The sequence below is a fragment of the Zootoca vivipara genome, chromosome 4 (genome assembly GCF_965207765.1).
Source record: "Zootoca vivipara chromosome 4, rZooViv2.hap1.1, whole genome shotgun sequence".
Taxonomy (NCBI): domain Eukaryota; kingdom Metazoa; phylum Chordata; class Lepidosauria; order Squamata; family Lacertidae; genus Zootoca; species Zootoca vivipara.
In genome coordinates, this window is record NC_142587.1 from 75,884,201 (window position 1) to 75,899,224 (window position 15,024).

The following is a 15,024-nucleotide window of genomic DNA, read 5'->3' on the forward strand; positions in this document are numbered from 1 at the left end:
TTCATGCAGGAACTATTTACAGAATGCATGGAGGCAAATATATAGAAGACATGTCTGGAGAGAAACAAAATGGCTCAGCTTTTAGGGGTGGAGTTAACTTAGACAGAGAGCTACCAACAAATGCTGGCTAGACTGCTACACAAACAGGGCCCTCTGGTTGTTTACAGCAACACATGTATTAACAAGAAGCTTAAGAGAAGGAAATGCATTTACTTTCCTTCAACAATAGAGTGTATCCTCCTAGGAAAATCCAGTGAAGTTCCCTTTCAGTTCTACAATCCTAGGGTAACTGACCATTGGAGCAGATTGTTCTTTCTGGCAAGAAAACAAATTAGTAGCAACTGCTGCTTCTTTGGCCAATGGATGGAACCCAGCCAAGTCTACACAACCCTTACCATAATGTGAAATCTCTTGCAAGTAAAAATCATATACAATATTAAGGTTTTTCTTTTCACCTTTGTCTAGACTACATATGTAAGAGCTTACTACTTCAAGGGGCAAATGAAGACATTATCATGTGCAGGATGAGGATAAGAGTCACTATGCAGAAGCAAACGCTGTGAGAATTGGACCAAAACTGTAGTCTCATTTTATACTGTTACAAGGTGTATGTCTGAACCCACATACATGCCTACCACACATGCGTCTTCAGCGTACAGCTCTGAGAGGACTGTAATATTTTGCATGGAGTCAGTACGTGCCTCCATTTAAAATGGTGTACACCTTTCACCCTTATGCCCATAAAGACCTTTGTACAGCAGAGTGTAAATAAAGATTGGTTTATTACATGGAAATGAAGCATATGAAGTATATAGCCTTTAGTCATCAAAGTTACACATATGCTGGCAGCAATAAAATCATTAAACATGCACCGTAGCTGTAAAGAGTAGAGTCATTCGCTGCTGAAAAACCTAGAAAGAATCATCTCAGGAATATGCCTTCTCTATGGAGAAAAGAAAACCAGGTATGTGGGAATATAGCTGTACTTAGAGCAAGCAGAGCACATTGGCAGTGATATGAGATAAAAGTTTCAGTGGACAAATAAAGTGAAAGAAATGAAAAAAAGGAAAACAAAAAGTGCTTTAAACTGTAATACAATACAGTTGTACAATACAACTAAAGATGAATTTGTGAAATCGAGCATGATTAAGTGGGCACAAGGTGTGGGTCACAATATTGATTATGAATTATGGGGAAAGTTGTGGAAAATAAATATGAAATTCACGACATGTTATGCGATAAAAGAAAATATGATGAAAATGACCCACAGGTGGTATTTAACACCCACCAGATTGACGAAAATGTCTAAAAAAAGAAAAAGGTATATGTTGGAAGTGTAATGAAAATGAGGGGGTTTTTCCGCATGTGGTGGTCCTGTAAAGTAATTAAGGAATATTGAGAAACTATATATAATGAATTTTTAAAAAAATAATTAAGAAAACTTTCCCCACCTGTGATGTCCCAAAAAAACAAAAGAGTTTATTACTATATGCCACTGCCGCAGCTACCGGTAGAACCTTATCGGCACAAGGGTAGAGAACAAGTATAGTACCCACTATCCATTCTGAAGGAAACCAGCCCTGAGTGCTCACTGGAAGGACAGATCCTGAAGCTGAGGCTCCAATACTTTGGCCACCTCATGAGAAAAGAAGACTCCCTGGAAAAGACCCTGATGTTGGGAAAGATGGAGGGCACAAGGAGAAGGGGACGACAGAGGACAAGATGGTTGGACAGTGTTCTCGAAGGCACCAACATGAGTCTGACTAAACTGCGGGAGGCAGTGGAAGACAGGAGTGCCTGGCGTACTCTGGTCCATGGGGTCACGAAGAGTCGGACATGACTAAACGACTAAACAACAACAAGGAAGAACGACACTGTAAAATGTTTCAATATGCCGAACTGGCTGCTCTGACGAACAGGATAAGAGAAAATAAAGATAAGTAATACAGGGAGGAATGGATAATGTTTATTGAATAGTTTAAGAACCAGTATAAACAAATACATAGCTTAGCAGATCTTGAGTACAGTGGTACCTCGGTTTACAAACACAATTGGTTCCGGAAGTCTGTACTTAACCTGAAGTGTACTTAACCTGAAGCGAACTTTCCCATTGAAAGTAATGGAAAGTGGATTAATCCGTTCCAGACGGTCCGTGGAGTACTTAAACTGAAGCGTACTTAACCTGAAGTGAACTTTCCCATTGAAAGTAATGGAAAGTGGATTAATCCGTTCCAGACGGGTCCGCGGAGTACTTAAACTGAAAATACTCAAACCGAGGCGTACTTAAACCGAGGTATGACTGTAAATCTAGCAGAGTTGAAATAGAGTTTTTAATAGATAACAAATTGGATGATTAAAAAGATGTGGATTACACGGAGTAGTAGAAAAGCAAAGGAACCAGGATAAGGGTGGAAGGGAAGTCATATGGTATATGTATACATGCTGTAATTGGTACAAAGTTGTAAGTGGGACTGGGAAAGGGGAGAGAGGGGGAAGGGGATAAGTATGCTCCCTGTTCCTGTTTTTGAAAATGCAAATGAAATAATAAATGGGGGGAGGGGACTGTAATACAATGCGATATTTAGGTATATAAATAATGCTATTATTCCGACGAGTATACATATAATTATTAAGTCATTATAATTTTTACAAGTGTGTTCCAAGTGTCATCATATTTATCCATACACTTTTATAACTCCCCCTGCTACCTTCTTCTGAATTGTAGGGAGATGCCCAGGCAGTGGGACATCTCTGCAGCATGCTGAGGAGACGTAACCTTCTCACTACACTTCTGATTGCTTTGCCATGGGGTCTTCTTCTTACATTGTGGCATCAGTACCCAACTACCCGCTACCTCAGCCTTCTGAGAAGTAAGTGCACCAGGCGCAGCCTTACAAAGAGCTTCTGTGACTTTCCCCCCATAGCAATTACAGGGGGAGGGGAATTAAAATAAGAATGTGAATGTGGTGAAGGTCTCGGTGGCACTGCAGTGGGTGTTTTATGATTTATTCTCTCTGTTCGACTTGCCTTAGAGGAAACAGATGAAAATGTGATGGCCAAATCTCTCTTCAATAATAGCACATCGCTCGCAAGGGAGGATGGACTTTCATCAGCTCAGCAGCCAGCTGTTGGGGCAGCTCCAAAATTAATCTGGAGCTATGTGTACTCCAGGCCTCTCCCATGGTCAGAGGCTCTGCCTGCCATCTTTGTGATCACCCCGACCTACAGCCGGCCAGTGCAGAAGGCTGAGCTGACCCGTGTGGCCAATACTTTCCTCCACGTGCAGAACCTCCACTGGCTGGTGGTGGAAGACTCTCCCAGAAGGACCAACCTAGTATCCAATCTGCTGGAGAAGACAAGGATCAATTTTACACACCTGAATGTTGAGACTCCCAAGAGTCTGAAGAACACTTTAGGGCTCCCATCTCACAAACCGAGGGGCACGTTGCAGAGGAATCTTGGACTGCATTGGTTGAGGGAGAAATTTGGCACCACACCGCCACCAGAGGGTGTGGTCTACTTTGCTGATGACGACAACACCTATAGCCTAGAGCTCTTTGAGGAGGTATGAGACTCGAGTTTAGGGTGGTTTCATCTTTGGGGTCCATTATTCAGGCATCACAATTTTGTTTTCTTTCTGACAAGCAGATGCGCTACACAAAGAGGGTGTCCGTCTGGCCAGTTGCCTTTGCCGGGGGCCTGAGGTATGAGTCCCTAAAGGTGAGCTCAGCAGGCAAAGTGGTGGGCTGGAAGGTCGCGTACGACCTTAACCGGCCTTTTGCCATCGACATGGCTGGCTTTGCCAGCAGCCTCAGGCTGATCCTGGAGAAGCCTCAGGCCACTTTCAAGCTGGACGTGAAAGAAGGTTACCAAGAAACTAGCCTGCTGAAGGATCTGGTTGCAATGGATGAACTGGAGCCCAGAGCTGCCAACTGCACAAAGGTTAGCATGGCCAAAATGTTTGTGCAATTGCCTCCCCCCCCCCCCCCGCCATCCACTTCCACTATGGAAGGTGCCTCTCATCAGAGATTAGGCAGGCCAAAAGTGTTTTGTGAGCGCGTCCAGTTCTGTTGCATTGGACACAGAGCTTCTGGGGTACCGCAGATGGTGCCGTAACTATGACATCCAACAGAAGGTTTGGGGGGGGACCAGATTTTAGCGTCGCACAGGGGTGCCACTGAAATTTGAGACACCATGGTCTGCCACTGGGTAGGCACCCACTGCCGAGCGTTTCTGGCATGTTTTAGCATCTTACGGCAATGAACCTTAAAGTTTTACTGATATTTTATGAAATGCCTTGTGGCTCAACATTGTGTGGCTACAGAGTGTGCTTAGTCTTCATTTGGGGTGTTCCCAAACACTGGGGTTCCACCAAGCCCTCTGATCCCCCTCCCCCTTGTGCAAATATGGGTTGTTTTGGTTACAAAGGGATCCGTGCTCATGGAATTGTTTGTTGGTTTGTTTCATAAAATTTATATCCTGCTTGATTCTAAAAAACAAACAAAACCCACCTTAAAGCAGTTTATAGAAAGATCATAGAATCATAGAATCATAGAGTTGGAAGAGACCACGAGGGCCATCCAGTCCATCCCCCTGCCAAGCAGGAAACACCATCAAAGCATTCTTGACATATGGCTGTCAAGCCTCTGCTTAAAGACCTCCAAAGAAGGAGACTCCACCACACTCCTTGGTAGCAAATTCCACTGCCGAACAGCTCTTACTGTCAGCAAGTTCTTCCTAATGTTTAGGTGGAATCTTCTTTCTTGAAGTTTTAATCCATTGCTCCGTGTCCGCTTCTCTGGAGCAGCAGAAAACAATCCTTCTCCTTCCTCCATATGAAATCCTTTCATATATTTGAACATGGCTATCATATCACCCCTTAACCTTCTCTTCTCCAGGCTAAACATACCCAGCTCCCTAAGCCGTTCCTCATAAGGCATCGTTTCCAGGCCTTTGACCATTTTGGTTGCCCTCTTCTGGACACGTTCCAGCTTGTCAGTATCCTTCTTGAACTGTGGTGCCCAGAACTGGACACAGTACTCCAGGTGAGGTCTGACCAGAGCAGAATACAGTGGTACTATTACTTCCCTAGATCTAGATGCTATACTCCTATTGATGCAGCCCAGAATTGCATTGGCTTTTTTAGCTGCTGCATCACACTGCTGACTCATGTCAAGTCTGTGGTCTACCAAGACTCCTAGATCCTTTTCACATGTACTGCTCTCAAGCCAGGTGTCACCCATCCTGTATTTGTGCTTTTCATTTTTTTTGCCCAAGTGTAGTACCTTACATTTCTCCTTGTTAAAATTAATCTTGTTTGCTTTGGCCCAGTTGTCTAATCTGTTAAGGTCATTTTGAAGTGTGATCCTGTCCTCTGGGGTATTAGCCACCGCTCCCAATTTGGTGTCATCTGCAAACTTGCTCAGGATGCCCTCAAGCCCATCATCCAAGTCATTGATAAAGATGTTGAATAAGACTGGGCCCAAGACAGAACCCTGTGGCACCCCACTAGTCACTACTCTCCAGGATGAGGAGGAGCCATTGATGAGCACCCTTTGGGTTCGGTCAGTCAGCCAGTTACAAATCCACTGAATGGTAGCATTGTCCAGCCCGCATTTTACCAGCCTCCCTACAAGAATATCATGGGGCACCTTGTCAAAGGCCTTGCTGAAATCAAGATAGGCTACATCCACAGCGTTCCCTTCATCTAACAGGCTTGTAATTTTGTCAAAAAATGAGATCAGATTAGTCTGACATGACTTATTTTTCAGAAACCCATGCTGACTTTTAGTGATCACAGAGTTTCTTTCTAGGTGCTCACAGACTGTTTGCTTGATGATCTGCTCTAGAATCTTTCCTGGTATTGATGTCAGGCTTACTGGGCGGTAATTGTTTGGGTCCTCTCTTTTCCCCTTTTTGAAAATAGGGACAACATTTGCCCTCCTCCAGTCTGCTGGAACTTCGCCTGTTCTCCAGGAATTATCAAAGATTATTGCCAGTGGTTCTGAAATCACCTCTGCCAGTTCTTTTAATACTCTTGGATGTAGTTCATCTGGCCCTGGAAACTTGAATACATCTAAACTAGCCAAGTATTCTTGTACTACCTCCTTACTTGTTCTGGGCTGTGTTTCCCCTGCTGAATCATCTGCTCCATATTCTTCAGGTCGGGCATTGTTTTCTTTTTTGGAGAAGACTGAGGCAAAGAAGGCATTGAGGAGTTCTTCCCTTTCTCTGTCCCCTGTTTGCATTTCACCATCTTCTCCTCTAAGTGACCCCACTGAAGATAAGCAATAAAATGAAATTACAATTTGAGTACACAGTTAAAAAATTAAAACGGATTAAAATTACCTCAACTCAAATTAATCCCACATTAGCAGGAGTGATTGTTATTTAATTGGTTTTTGGTTTTTTGTGATATCCTGTGCCATCTTTTAAAAGGGAAGGTTATTGCTTTGTTTTGTTTTTTGTTTTGATTATTTACTTGGCGTTTTTATCTTATATTTTATTCTGTGAACTGCCCTGAGATCTTGTGACAAAGGGCGGAATATACATCTAATTCATTAATTCATTACTAGAAAGAGCAGTATCAACATGCCCTCCCAACAAGGCTTGCAGTTGCTATCGATGTATACATGTTCCAGAGATTCTTCTGTTCAGACATTACAGTTCTGTTCAGATGTATACGTTCCCAAGGCTTCATGGATGGCTGCCGTGCATATTTGCCAATATTTGCCTCCAGGCTCAGCCATGACATCCTAATAAGGAGCACATTCCTTCCGTAGGTCTTGGTCTGGCACACGAGGACAGAAAGGCCACGACTGGGTAATGAAGGCGAATACGGATTCACAGATCCAAATATGGAGGTGTAATCGGGAAATCAATAAGAAACCAAGAAGAGACAATGCAATGCATTTTAAGTTATTAAATGGTATGGTGTATTTTTGTTGTTGCTGATTCTCTAATCTAGTTCAAGACAGATTCAAAGAGAAATTATATTTCAAGAATAAATTTGGGGGAGGGATGCTGATACCTCCTTCAGATATCCACAATCCTTTGCACAAACTTAATTTCAAGCTCTGTTGAAGATTGTATTTAGCCGCGCGTTTAGGAAAAAAATGCACTGGTTTAATTTCTGATACAGATGCGTGAAAATGAGAAAGACGGACCTTTGGCTGTGAAGATAGCTTCATGCATGGTGCTTAGATAGTCAGTTTAACATTGTCATCCCCCCCCCTGCACTACAGCTAAGCTCAGATGATACTCAGAATAGCTACCGTACCCTTGGCATGCTTCAATGGAGACAGTTGTAGCTTTTAAAAAGCTATCAAGTCAACTCTTAGTTCAAGAAGACCAATAAATAAATAAATCTGCATTTAGAAAGGAAACCTGTGACCTTGATAAGAACTTCAGTTCGGATTGAGAAAACTATGCCTGTTTAATTGGGATTTGAAAGGATGGGAAGGATGAAAACAATGCAGTCTAAAAAGGAACTTAACAGTGAAACCTATGCACCTTTACCCGGAAATTTAATAAGCATGCACAGGGTTGCAGCCTATTTAATATATAGTACCACTTTAGATCTGGAGGGACGTGCTTTAAATAGAGGATGGACTATTGTCTTAACTCCACAACAACTTAATACAAACAAGAGTATATCCTCTTCATTTTATTAGCATCATCACTTTTAGGGACTCTGGAGCCACGCCCTTTTAATCAAAGTCAGCTTTTATTCCACCACCACTACTGTCTAGCTATTCAAAGCCCTATTCAGACATTCAAAAGAATACCACCCCATTTTTGTGCAGTTTTGTGATTTCTCCCATCCCCCACTGGGTTTACGGAACTGAAGTCAGTGGGATTCTAGGCAAAATGTTTGTTTATCAAAGTATTTAGAACCCGATACCAGTGCAGTTTACAAATGTATAACACAGTACCTCTCCACACACTTACAGTTTAAGAAGACCTGGAAAATAAAGGGAAAGGTCTTGAGTACATGGAATAATCTGAGACTCAAATGTTCATACTAATGAAACCAGTATAGAACTATTATGAAGGCTGACTGGGAACCTGACTATAATGACTATGACTAGACAAGCTTACAAGGTGATGGTAGAAGAGGTCCAGACTGGATCTGACTGTGGTAGTTTGGCATGTTTACATCCAGAACATCCACAATTAATTAGAAAGGGGTGAGCCGGCTGAAGATTCACTTCAGCAAGTGGAAGGAATTTCACAGACGTGAACAACTTAGATCTTATGATCCTAATCAGGGGACTCAGCTAGACTGGTGTAGAATAAGCGATTTATATGTGTTGTATGTGCAAAGTGGATGGCGCTGTGGTCTAAACCACTGAGCCTAGGGCTTGCCGATCGGAAGGTTGGCAGTTCAAATCCCTGCAACGGGGTGAACTTCCATTGCTCACCCCCAGCTCCTGCCAACCTAGCAATTCAAAAGCACGTTGAAGTGCAAGCAGATAAATAGGTACCGTTCCGGCAGGAAGGTAAACGGCATTTCCATGTGCTGCTCTGGTTTCGCCAGAAGCGGCATAGTCATGGTGGTCACATGACCCGGAAAAACTGTCTGCGGACAAATGTCGGCTCCCTCAGCCAGTAAAGCGAGATGAGCACTGCAACCCTAGAATCGTTCGCGACTGGACTTAACTGTCTAAACCTTTATGTGCAATATAACAGTGTGCCACCAGATGGCGCTGTGAGGTACCATTTTTTCTGTACCTGTTTTCCCTGTTTAAATTTACAACGCATTTAACTGAAACACTTCTTTGATGTGTCTAGTTCCAGCACAGTACTTATTTATTATTACTATTTGTTAGGGCTGCCATACGCCCTAACAAAGAAAGAAATGAAACTGGTTCCAGGAAGCAGTGTCTGCAGTGATGCTGCTGATAAACAGCAAACAATAGGAAAAAGGAAGCAAACCATGGAGATGCTGACAGCATGTTTTGAGGCTTCGCCAGGTCTGTTCAACCTTCTGCAGCTGCTCCTGCCGTCACCCACTGTTGTATCTGGAGCTTTAATCCTATATAATAATGTCCAAGTTGTCCCTGCGTCCAGTTGTCCCGTGTGTCCCTGGGTCACTGCGCATGTGCCCCAGGGATACAGGGATTGGACGGAGGGACAACGGCCAACCGCCGCTCCGCCAACCGCCGCTCCGAAGTCCAGTCTCATGCTGGAGGTGCGCGGCGAGGCGGCGGGGGAAAGAAGCGCTCCCCCCGGCAGCCTTGCCGCGCACCTCCGGCATGGGACGGCGCTTCCTCGGCCGAAGCGGCAGCGGGCGCCGAGGGAAGCCGGCTTTGGCTTGGCGGCGGCGGGAAGAAGAGGAGGAATTCCTCCTCTTTTTCCCGCCGCCGCCAAGCCAGTCCCCAAGCCGAAGTGCGGCGCGGCGGGGGCTTTTCGCTGTTTGACTTCCCGGAGTGAAGGGGGAGGCAAACGGCGAAAAGCACCCGCCGCGCCGCACTTCGGCTCGGGGACTGGCTTGGCAGCGGCGGGAAGAAGGGGAGGAATTCCTCCCCTTCTTCCCGCCGCCGCCAAGCCAGTCCCGGAGCCGAAGTATGGCGTGGCGGGGTTTTTCGCTGTTTGCCTCCCCCTGGGGGGAAGGCAAACGGTGAGAAGCCCCCGCTGCGGGGTTGCCGGCTCTGTCGGGTGGGGGGGAGGGAGAAGCAGAAGATCTGATCGGTCTTTGGCTTCTCCCTTCCCCTGCCCAACAGAGCCGGCATTTGGCTCTGTCAGGTGGGGGAAGGGAGAAGCAGAGGATCGGATTGCTTCTCCCTCCCCCCCACCCGACAGAGCCGGCAACCCCGGGATCTGTGCTTTCTGTCGGCGGTGGTGGGAGGGGAACGAACGGAGAGAAAGGGCTGCTTTCTCTCCGTTCGTTCCTCTCCCCTCACCACCAACAGAAAGGGCTGTCGGCGGCGGAGGGAGAGGAAGGAAGGAGGAGAAAGGGCTGCTTTCTCCTCCTTTGTTCCTGTCCCTCTGCCGCCGACAGCAAGGACAGGTCCGCGGCGAGGCGGGGGTGTGTGTGAGAAGCGCTCCTCCCCCCCGCCGCCTTGGCACGCAGCGCCGGCATGGGACGGAGTTTCGGAGAAGATCTCCCCCCCCTCGCCGGGCACCTCCCGCATGAGACGGGGCTTTGGAGACCTCCGAAGCTCCGTCCCATGCTGGCGCTGCACGAGAGCAGCGTTCTAGCGCCCGTTTCTAAACGGGCTGAATTCCACTAGTCCTAGAATAATAGGCAAGTAGGGCTTTATAATGTAGTAATCTGATTGGCCGTGGGAGCCGTCCAATCCGGCTCCATAAGGGAAGTTTGAACCAGCCTATCAGGTGTGACCTGGGGTGTGAACAAAGGATATATAGCCAGGCAAGCACTGGCAGACACACCCGATGACTGACTGTTTTTATTACAAACTGAAATAAACTCCACAAAACTGAAGGATCTCTCAGAGTATATACTTCACTGGCAACACGGATGGGATTCCACTGAGCTGACCACAGTGCACCACACCACAGTTGACTGCTGCCCACATCGCCTCAGTGCGCCGTGTATCCAGGCTTCAGCTCTGGGACCCAAGGAGCCCAGATGTCCACCAACTGCAGCTTCACGCTGTTCAGCCCAGCTTCTGGAGACTGGGATGGGTACACTAACCGGTTCCAGTTTCTCCTAGAAGCAAAGGATATCACTGACGCTGCCAAGAAGAGGGTGACCTTCTTTAGCATCTGTGGAGAGGAAACGTTTCAGATCACACAGGTGCTCCTTGCGCCCCAAGAGGTTGTCACCGTTCCTTATGATACAATCATGGAATGGCTGAAGGGGCACTTCTCGCCACAGCCCTTGGGGGTAGCTTGCTGCAGCACCTTCTATTACAAGTGGCAGGCCCCTGGGGAAACCATAACCGGGTATGTGACCTCCCTCGGTCATGCCGCCCGGCTCTGTAATTTTATAGAGTTTGGGAACATGCTCATGGGTGGCCCGAGGGACAAGAAGTTGCAGCAGTGCCTCTATGCCAAGAAGGGCCTAACGTTCCAGCTTGCTCTGGAGGAAACCCTGGAAACCGAAGCAGCAGAGAGGTCCGTGCAAAGCTCCCAAGCGAGCCTATCGTTCCAACCAAGGGCCTACTGCGAGGACCTCACAGACAGCTCAGAATCCAACTTGGAAGATGTACACCGAGTGCAGCGGCAAAAACAAGCAGTGCATTTGCCACAAATGCCTCGGCCACCGGTAGCAATGGGAACTTAGAGGGGAGGAGTGTTGTCTGGAGCTTTAATCCTAGAATAATAGGCAGGTAGGACTTCAGAATGTAGTAAACTGATTGGCCATGGGAGCTGTCCAATCCAGCTCCAGAAGGAAAGTTTGAACCAGCCTATCAGGTGTGACCTGGGGTGTGAACAAAGGATATATATAGCCTGGGGTATGGGAGGGGCTGACAAAGTAAGCCCTGAGAGACACACCCGATGACTGACTGTTTTTATTACAAACTGAAATAAACTCCACAAAACTGAAGGTTCTCTCAGAGTATATTTCACCTACCCAGCTGCCCACCTTCCAATTTACATGTTTTGTACCCCCAGGCCCCCACACACCCACAAAAGGTATTAAAAATGGTGTCACACAGAAGCAAAGGAATCCGAACATTCCCACTTCACCTGACAAAAACAAAAACACCCCACCTCTGTTCATCCGCCGCTCTGAAGGCCTCAAACACACATACGCACACCAACGTCTGATGCTTTGGACATGGTTCCCCAAAATCATGCAACATCAACCAACCGCACAGGCTTCCTAGCTTCAAGGGTAACGTTTTGTCCATTTGACAACCCTGTTTTTATATTGGCATAGCATTTGGGAGTACCTTAATGGATATTAATTACCTTTAACGAAGGTTGGATTTCTCTGAAAACCAAAATAGGATCAAAACATTTTTGTGTGTGTTCACATTGGAGTAATTGGGGCATTTGCTTTGGGCCATGTTTGTTTGTTCAGCTTCCAATCTTTCTATTTACATGGGCTAAGATGGAAACCATCTGAGTCTGTCTCTTCTTGGCTGACAGTTCCTGGGGACCAATAAAAAGGGGGTTATTGCTTGCAACAAATGTTCCCGTTTGCTTCAATGTTTGATTAAGCACTCTGAAGCTAGGTCGTTCTGTGTAGAAGAGCACCTTGAGAATTGTGTGCTATCCACCTGTCTAGACTGCCGATTATGGCTATCTAGAAATGGCCATGTTTTATTAAAAAGTTAGTTATGAGGATTCATGCAGGTTCTTCACGATTCTTCATTACACAAGTTTCTTGGTTTCGAGGTGCACCCATCAAAGAACAGCAGGGGATTTATGACCAAGAGTCAAATTAGCAGTGAAGCTGTCTGGGGCTGCAAGTTTGTGCCCTCACTCTACTTTTACTTTAAAAATAAAAGCATCCACCTCTTATGGATGAAAAGAAGTACTTAAAAATTGGTGGTGTCAGTGGTGTCGCCGCGGCGGCGGCGGCGGTGTGCCCCAGGTGCCATGTCTGGGGGCGGGGTGACAAGAAGGCACACTGCGGGGGCTCACAACAGCACGAACAGCCACCGCGGCACCGCAACCGCACGTGGATCCTCCATTCGCAGTTGCAGCCATTCGCAGAGGAGCCCAGTGCCAGAGGCAAACCGCTATGTGCAGCGCATGTGCAGTATGTAGTGACACCGCACATGCACTGTACATAGCGGTTTGCCGCCGGCGTCACTCGAGCTCTGTACGGACAGCGGTGGAATCCCTCCGTTGCTGCTACAGCCGCAAACGGAGGACCCTCCATTTGCATCTGCAGCCGCGAGCAGAGGATCCCAGCACCATCCATACAACGCTGGAGCGGCGCCGGCGGCAAACAGCTATGTACAGCACATGTGCCGTACGTAGCGATGCCGCACACGCGCTGTACATAGCGGTTTGCTGCCCCGGGTGTCACAACGCCTTCGTTCGCCCCTGGTGTTGTGTGTGTGTGTTGACATTCTGGCAGCCCAATCTTATTCTTGTTCCTCATCCACCCACAGCAAGTTCCACTGATTTCATGCTGCTTAGTCCTACAAAGTGTGTATTACAGCCTGTGGCTTAAAAAACAAAGTATGTGGCTTGATCTGACTGTCTATTTGTAAATGAATGATTGCTGTTAAAGCAGAGTAGAACGAAGAAATACATTTGTCATTTGAATGAGCATTTTGCCCAATGCCAGTTTCTCATTTGCATTGCAAAACAGTTGTAATTAAATTTCAACCTCATGTGGAAAGGTGATTGATTTGGATATTTTTTTTTAAAAAAAATTAAGTTTCAACATTTTTTAAAGAAATACAATAAAAACAGCATTCCGTCTTTTCTCTTATTTTTGTCGACTTCCCACCTCCTTTTCCATGGGGTTCTTGTTTCTCTCCTTCTGCTGCACCCTATCTTCTTGATTTGCATCATCACGTAGCTCCTATTCAAAAGTTATTTGGTGTAGAAAGAATGGCAGTTTCAGATAGAATGGAGAGAGGCCTACAAACACAAATCTGTATGCACAGAGGCTTACAGTATTTCAGACATGAAAATGAATTCATGTAGACTGCCCCTCCCTTTGGTGCTGGCGCTGTAGTAACAGTGTCAGAATAGGTTCAAGGAAACCAAGGCTCAAATCGCCACTCACCCATCAGACACACTGGGAGAATTTGGGCTAGTCACCTACTTTTCTCAGCCCACCTTATAGGATGGGCTGTGAGGATAAAAATGGAGGGGGAGGAATGATGCATTGAATGCTACCTTGAGATCCTTGGAGAATGTGTAGAGTTTATTTTCTACACAGAACAATATCTGAAAAGATGTTCCCTGTCTTATGGTTACTGTTCCATTACCTTACACATCTCCTGAGAGACCTACCTATAATGCAGACCCTCTTCTCTGGATAAACTACCCTTGTCCATTCTCGCTTTCAGAATGCTGCTTTGCTTCAATGACAGCAGACCTTCTAAATTGGACTGAGTATTGGGATCTAGCTTGAAAACATATCTGTAAAGTATTCTGGTGAAGGATTTCATCAAGCACAGACTACCCTTCTTTCTGACAGACTGCTTTGCGTCAGTAAGTTTGCTGTGCCATGTGCAGTCTCTGTGGCCTTGGGCTAACTTAGCAGGTCTGTCTCATTCCTGAATACAGCACTAAGGTCCCAAAATCAGATTTGCAAAGATTGGTGGTGTATATTGTTGTTGTTTAGTCGTTTAGTCGTGTCCGGCTCTTTGTGACCCCATGGACCAGAGCACGCCAGGCACTCCTGTCTTCCACTGCCTCCCACAGTTTGGTCAGACTCATGTTGGTAGCTTCGAGAACCATCTCGTCCTCTGTCGTCTCCTTCTCCTTGTGCCCTCCATCTTTCCCAACATCAGGGTCTTTTCCAGGGAGTCTTATCTTCTCATGAGGTGGCCAAAGTATTGGAGCCTTAGCTTCAGGATCTGTCCTCCTAGCAAAACTGGTGAGATAGTGGAATCAACCCAAAGGGGTTTAAGGCAGCAATATACTAAGCTTGAACCTACCAAATAAAGTCGCATTTTAAAAACTAACTGGGAAGCATAAACTTGGTTTTAATAATTGATGGTGATGATACTTAAAAACAATTGTAGCATGTCTATAAATGTAGTGGAAGCTGGCAGCCACATGATCTACTAGTCATTCTGATGCATTTGCTGCTTCTCAACTTTTTCTTTTAATCTAAAGGCATTGTTATGTTTCTGCTATGAAATGTTGATACTCTCACATTGTTATAGCCCCGAGAGCTGTGCAACTTATATCTCTTATGTTTTGCAACACACAGCGAAAGTTGCAAAACAGGACAGCCAATATAATGTGGAGGGTGGAACACTTGCCCTATGGGGAGGGGTCGGGAAATGGCTTTTAAGGGCCTTTTGCATGTGAGGCTTTTTAGATAAGAAGAATAAAAAACAAGTATGTGGCATGAATGTGTTACAGAGAACGAGAGGGAAGGATTCGCTTGAGGAGGAGTCAGTTGAGAGAGAG

The 15,024-nt window shown here is 45.9% G+C and overlaps 2 protein-coding genes across 7 annotated transcripts; both read left to right on the top strand.

The window, feature by feature from the left end:
• Positions 1-826: 826 nt before the first annotated feature.
• Positions 827-9,034, top strand: LOC118085304 (galactosylgalactosylxylosylprotein 3-beta-glucuronosyltransferase 1-like). Of its 6 annotated transcripts, none has more exons than XM_088668222.1 (5): positions 827-964; positions 2,726-2,870; positions 3,079-3,565; positions 3,649-3,942; positions 6,783-9,034. In XM_088668222.1, the coding sequence occupies exons 2-5, from the start codon at positions 2,806-2,808 to the stop codon at positions 6,867-6,869; spliced, it is 933 nt and encodes a 310-aa protein (XP_088524348.1). In that variant the 5' UTR covers positions 827-964; positions 2,726-2,805; the 3' UTR covers positions 6,870-9,034. The 6 variants fall into 6 exon arrangements, with proteins under 6 accessions (XP_088524348.1, XP_060129747.2, XP_088524344.1 ...); XM_060273764.2 differs by having other exon boundaries at positions 831-964; positions 3,033-3,565; XM_088668218.1 differs by having other exon boundaries at positions 847-964; positions 1,505-2,870; positions 3,033-3,565.
• Positions 9,035-10,238: 1,204 nt separating this feature from the next.
• LOC148686002 (uncharacterized) lies at positions 10,239-15,014 on the top strand. Its single transcript, XM_088668223.1, has one exon. The coding sequence runs from the start codon at positions 10,595-10,597 to the stop codon at positions 11,249-11,251; it is 657 nt and encodes a 218-aa protein (XP_088524349.1). The 5' UTR covers positions 10,239-10,594; the 3' UTR covers positions 11,252-15,014.
• The last annotated feature ends 10 nt before the right edge of the window (positions 15,015-15,024 follow it).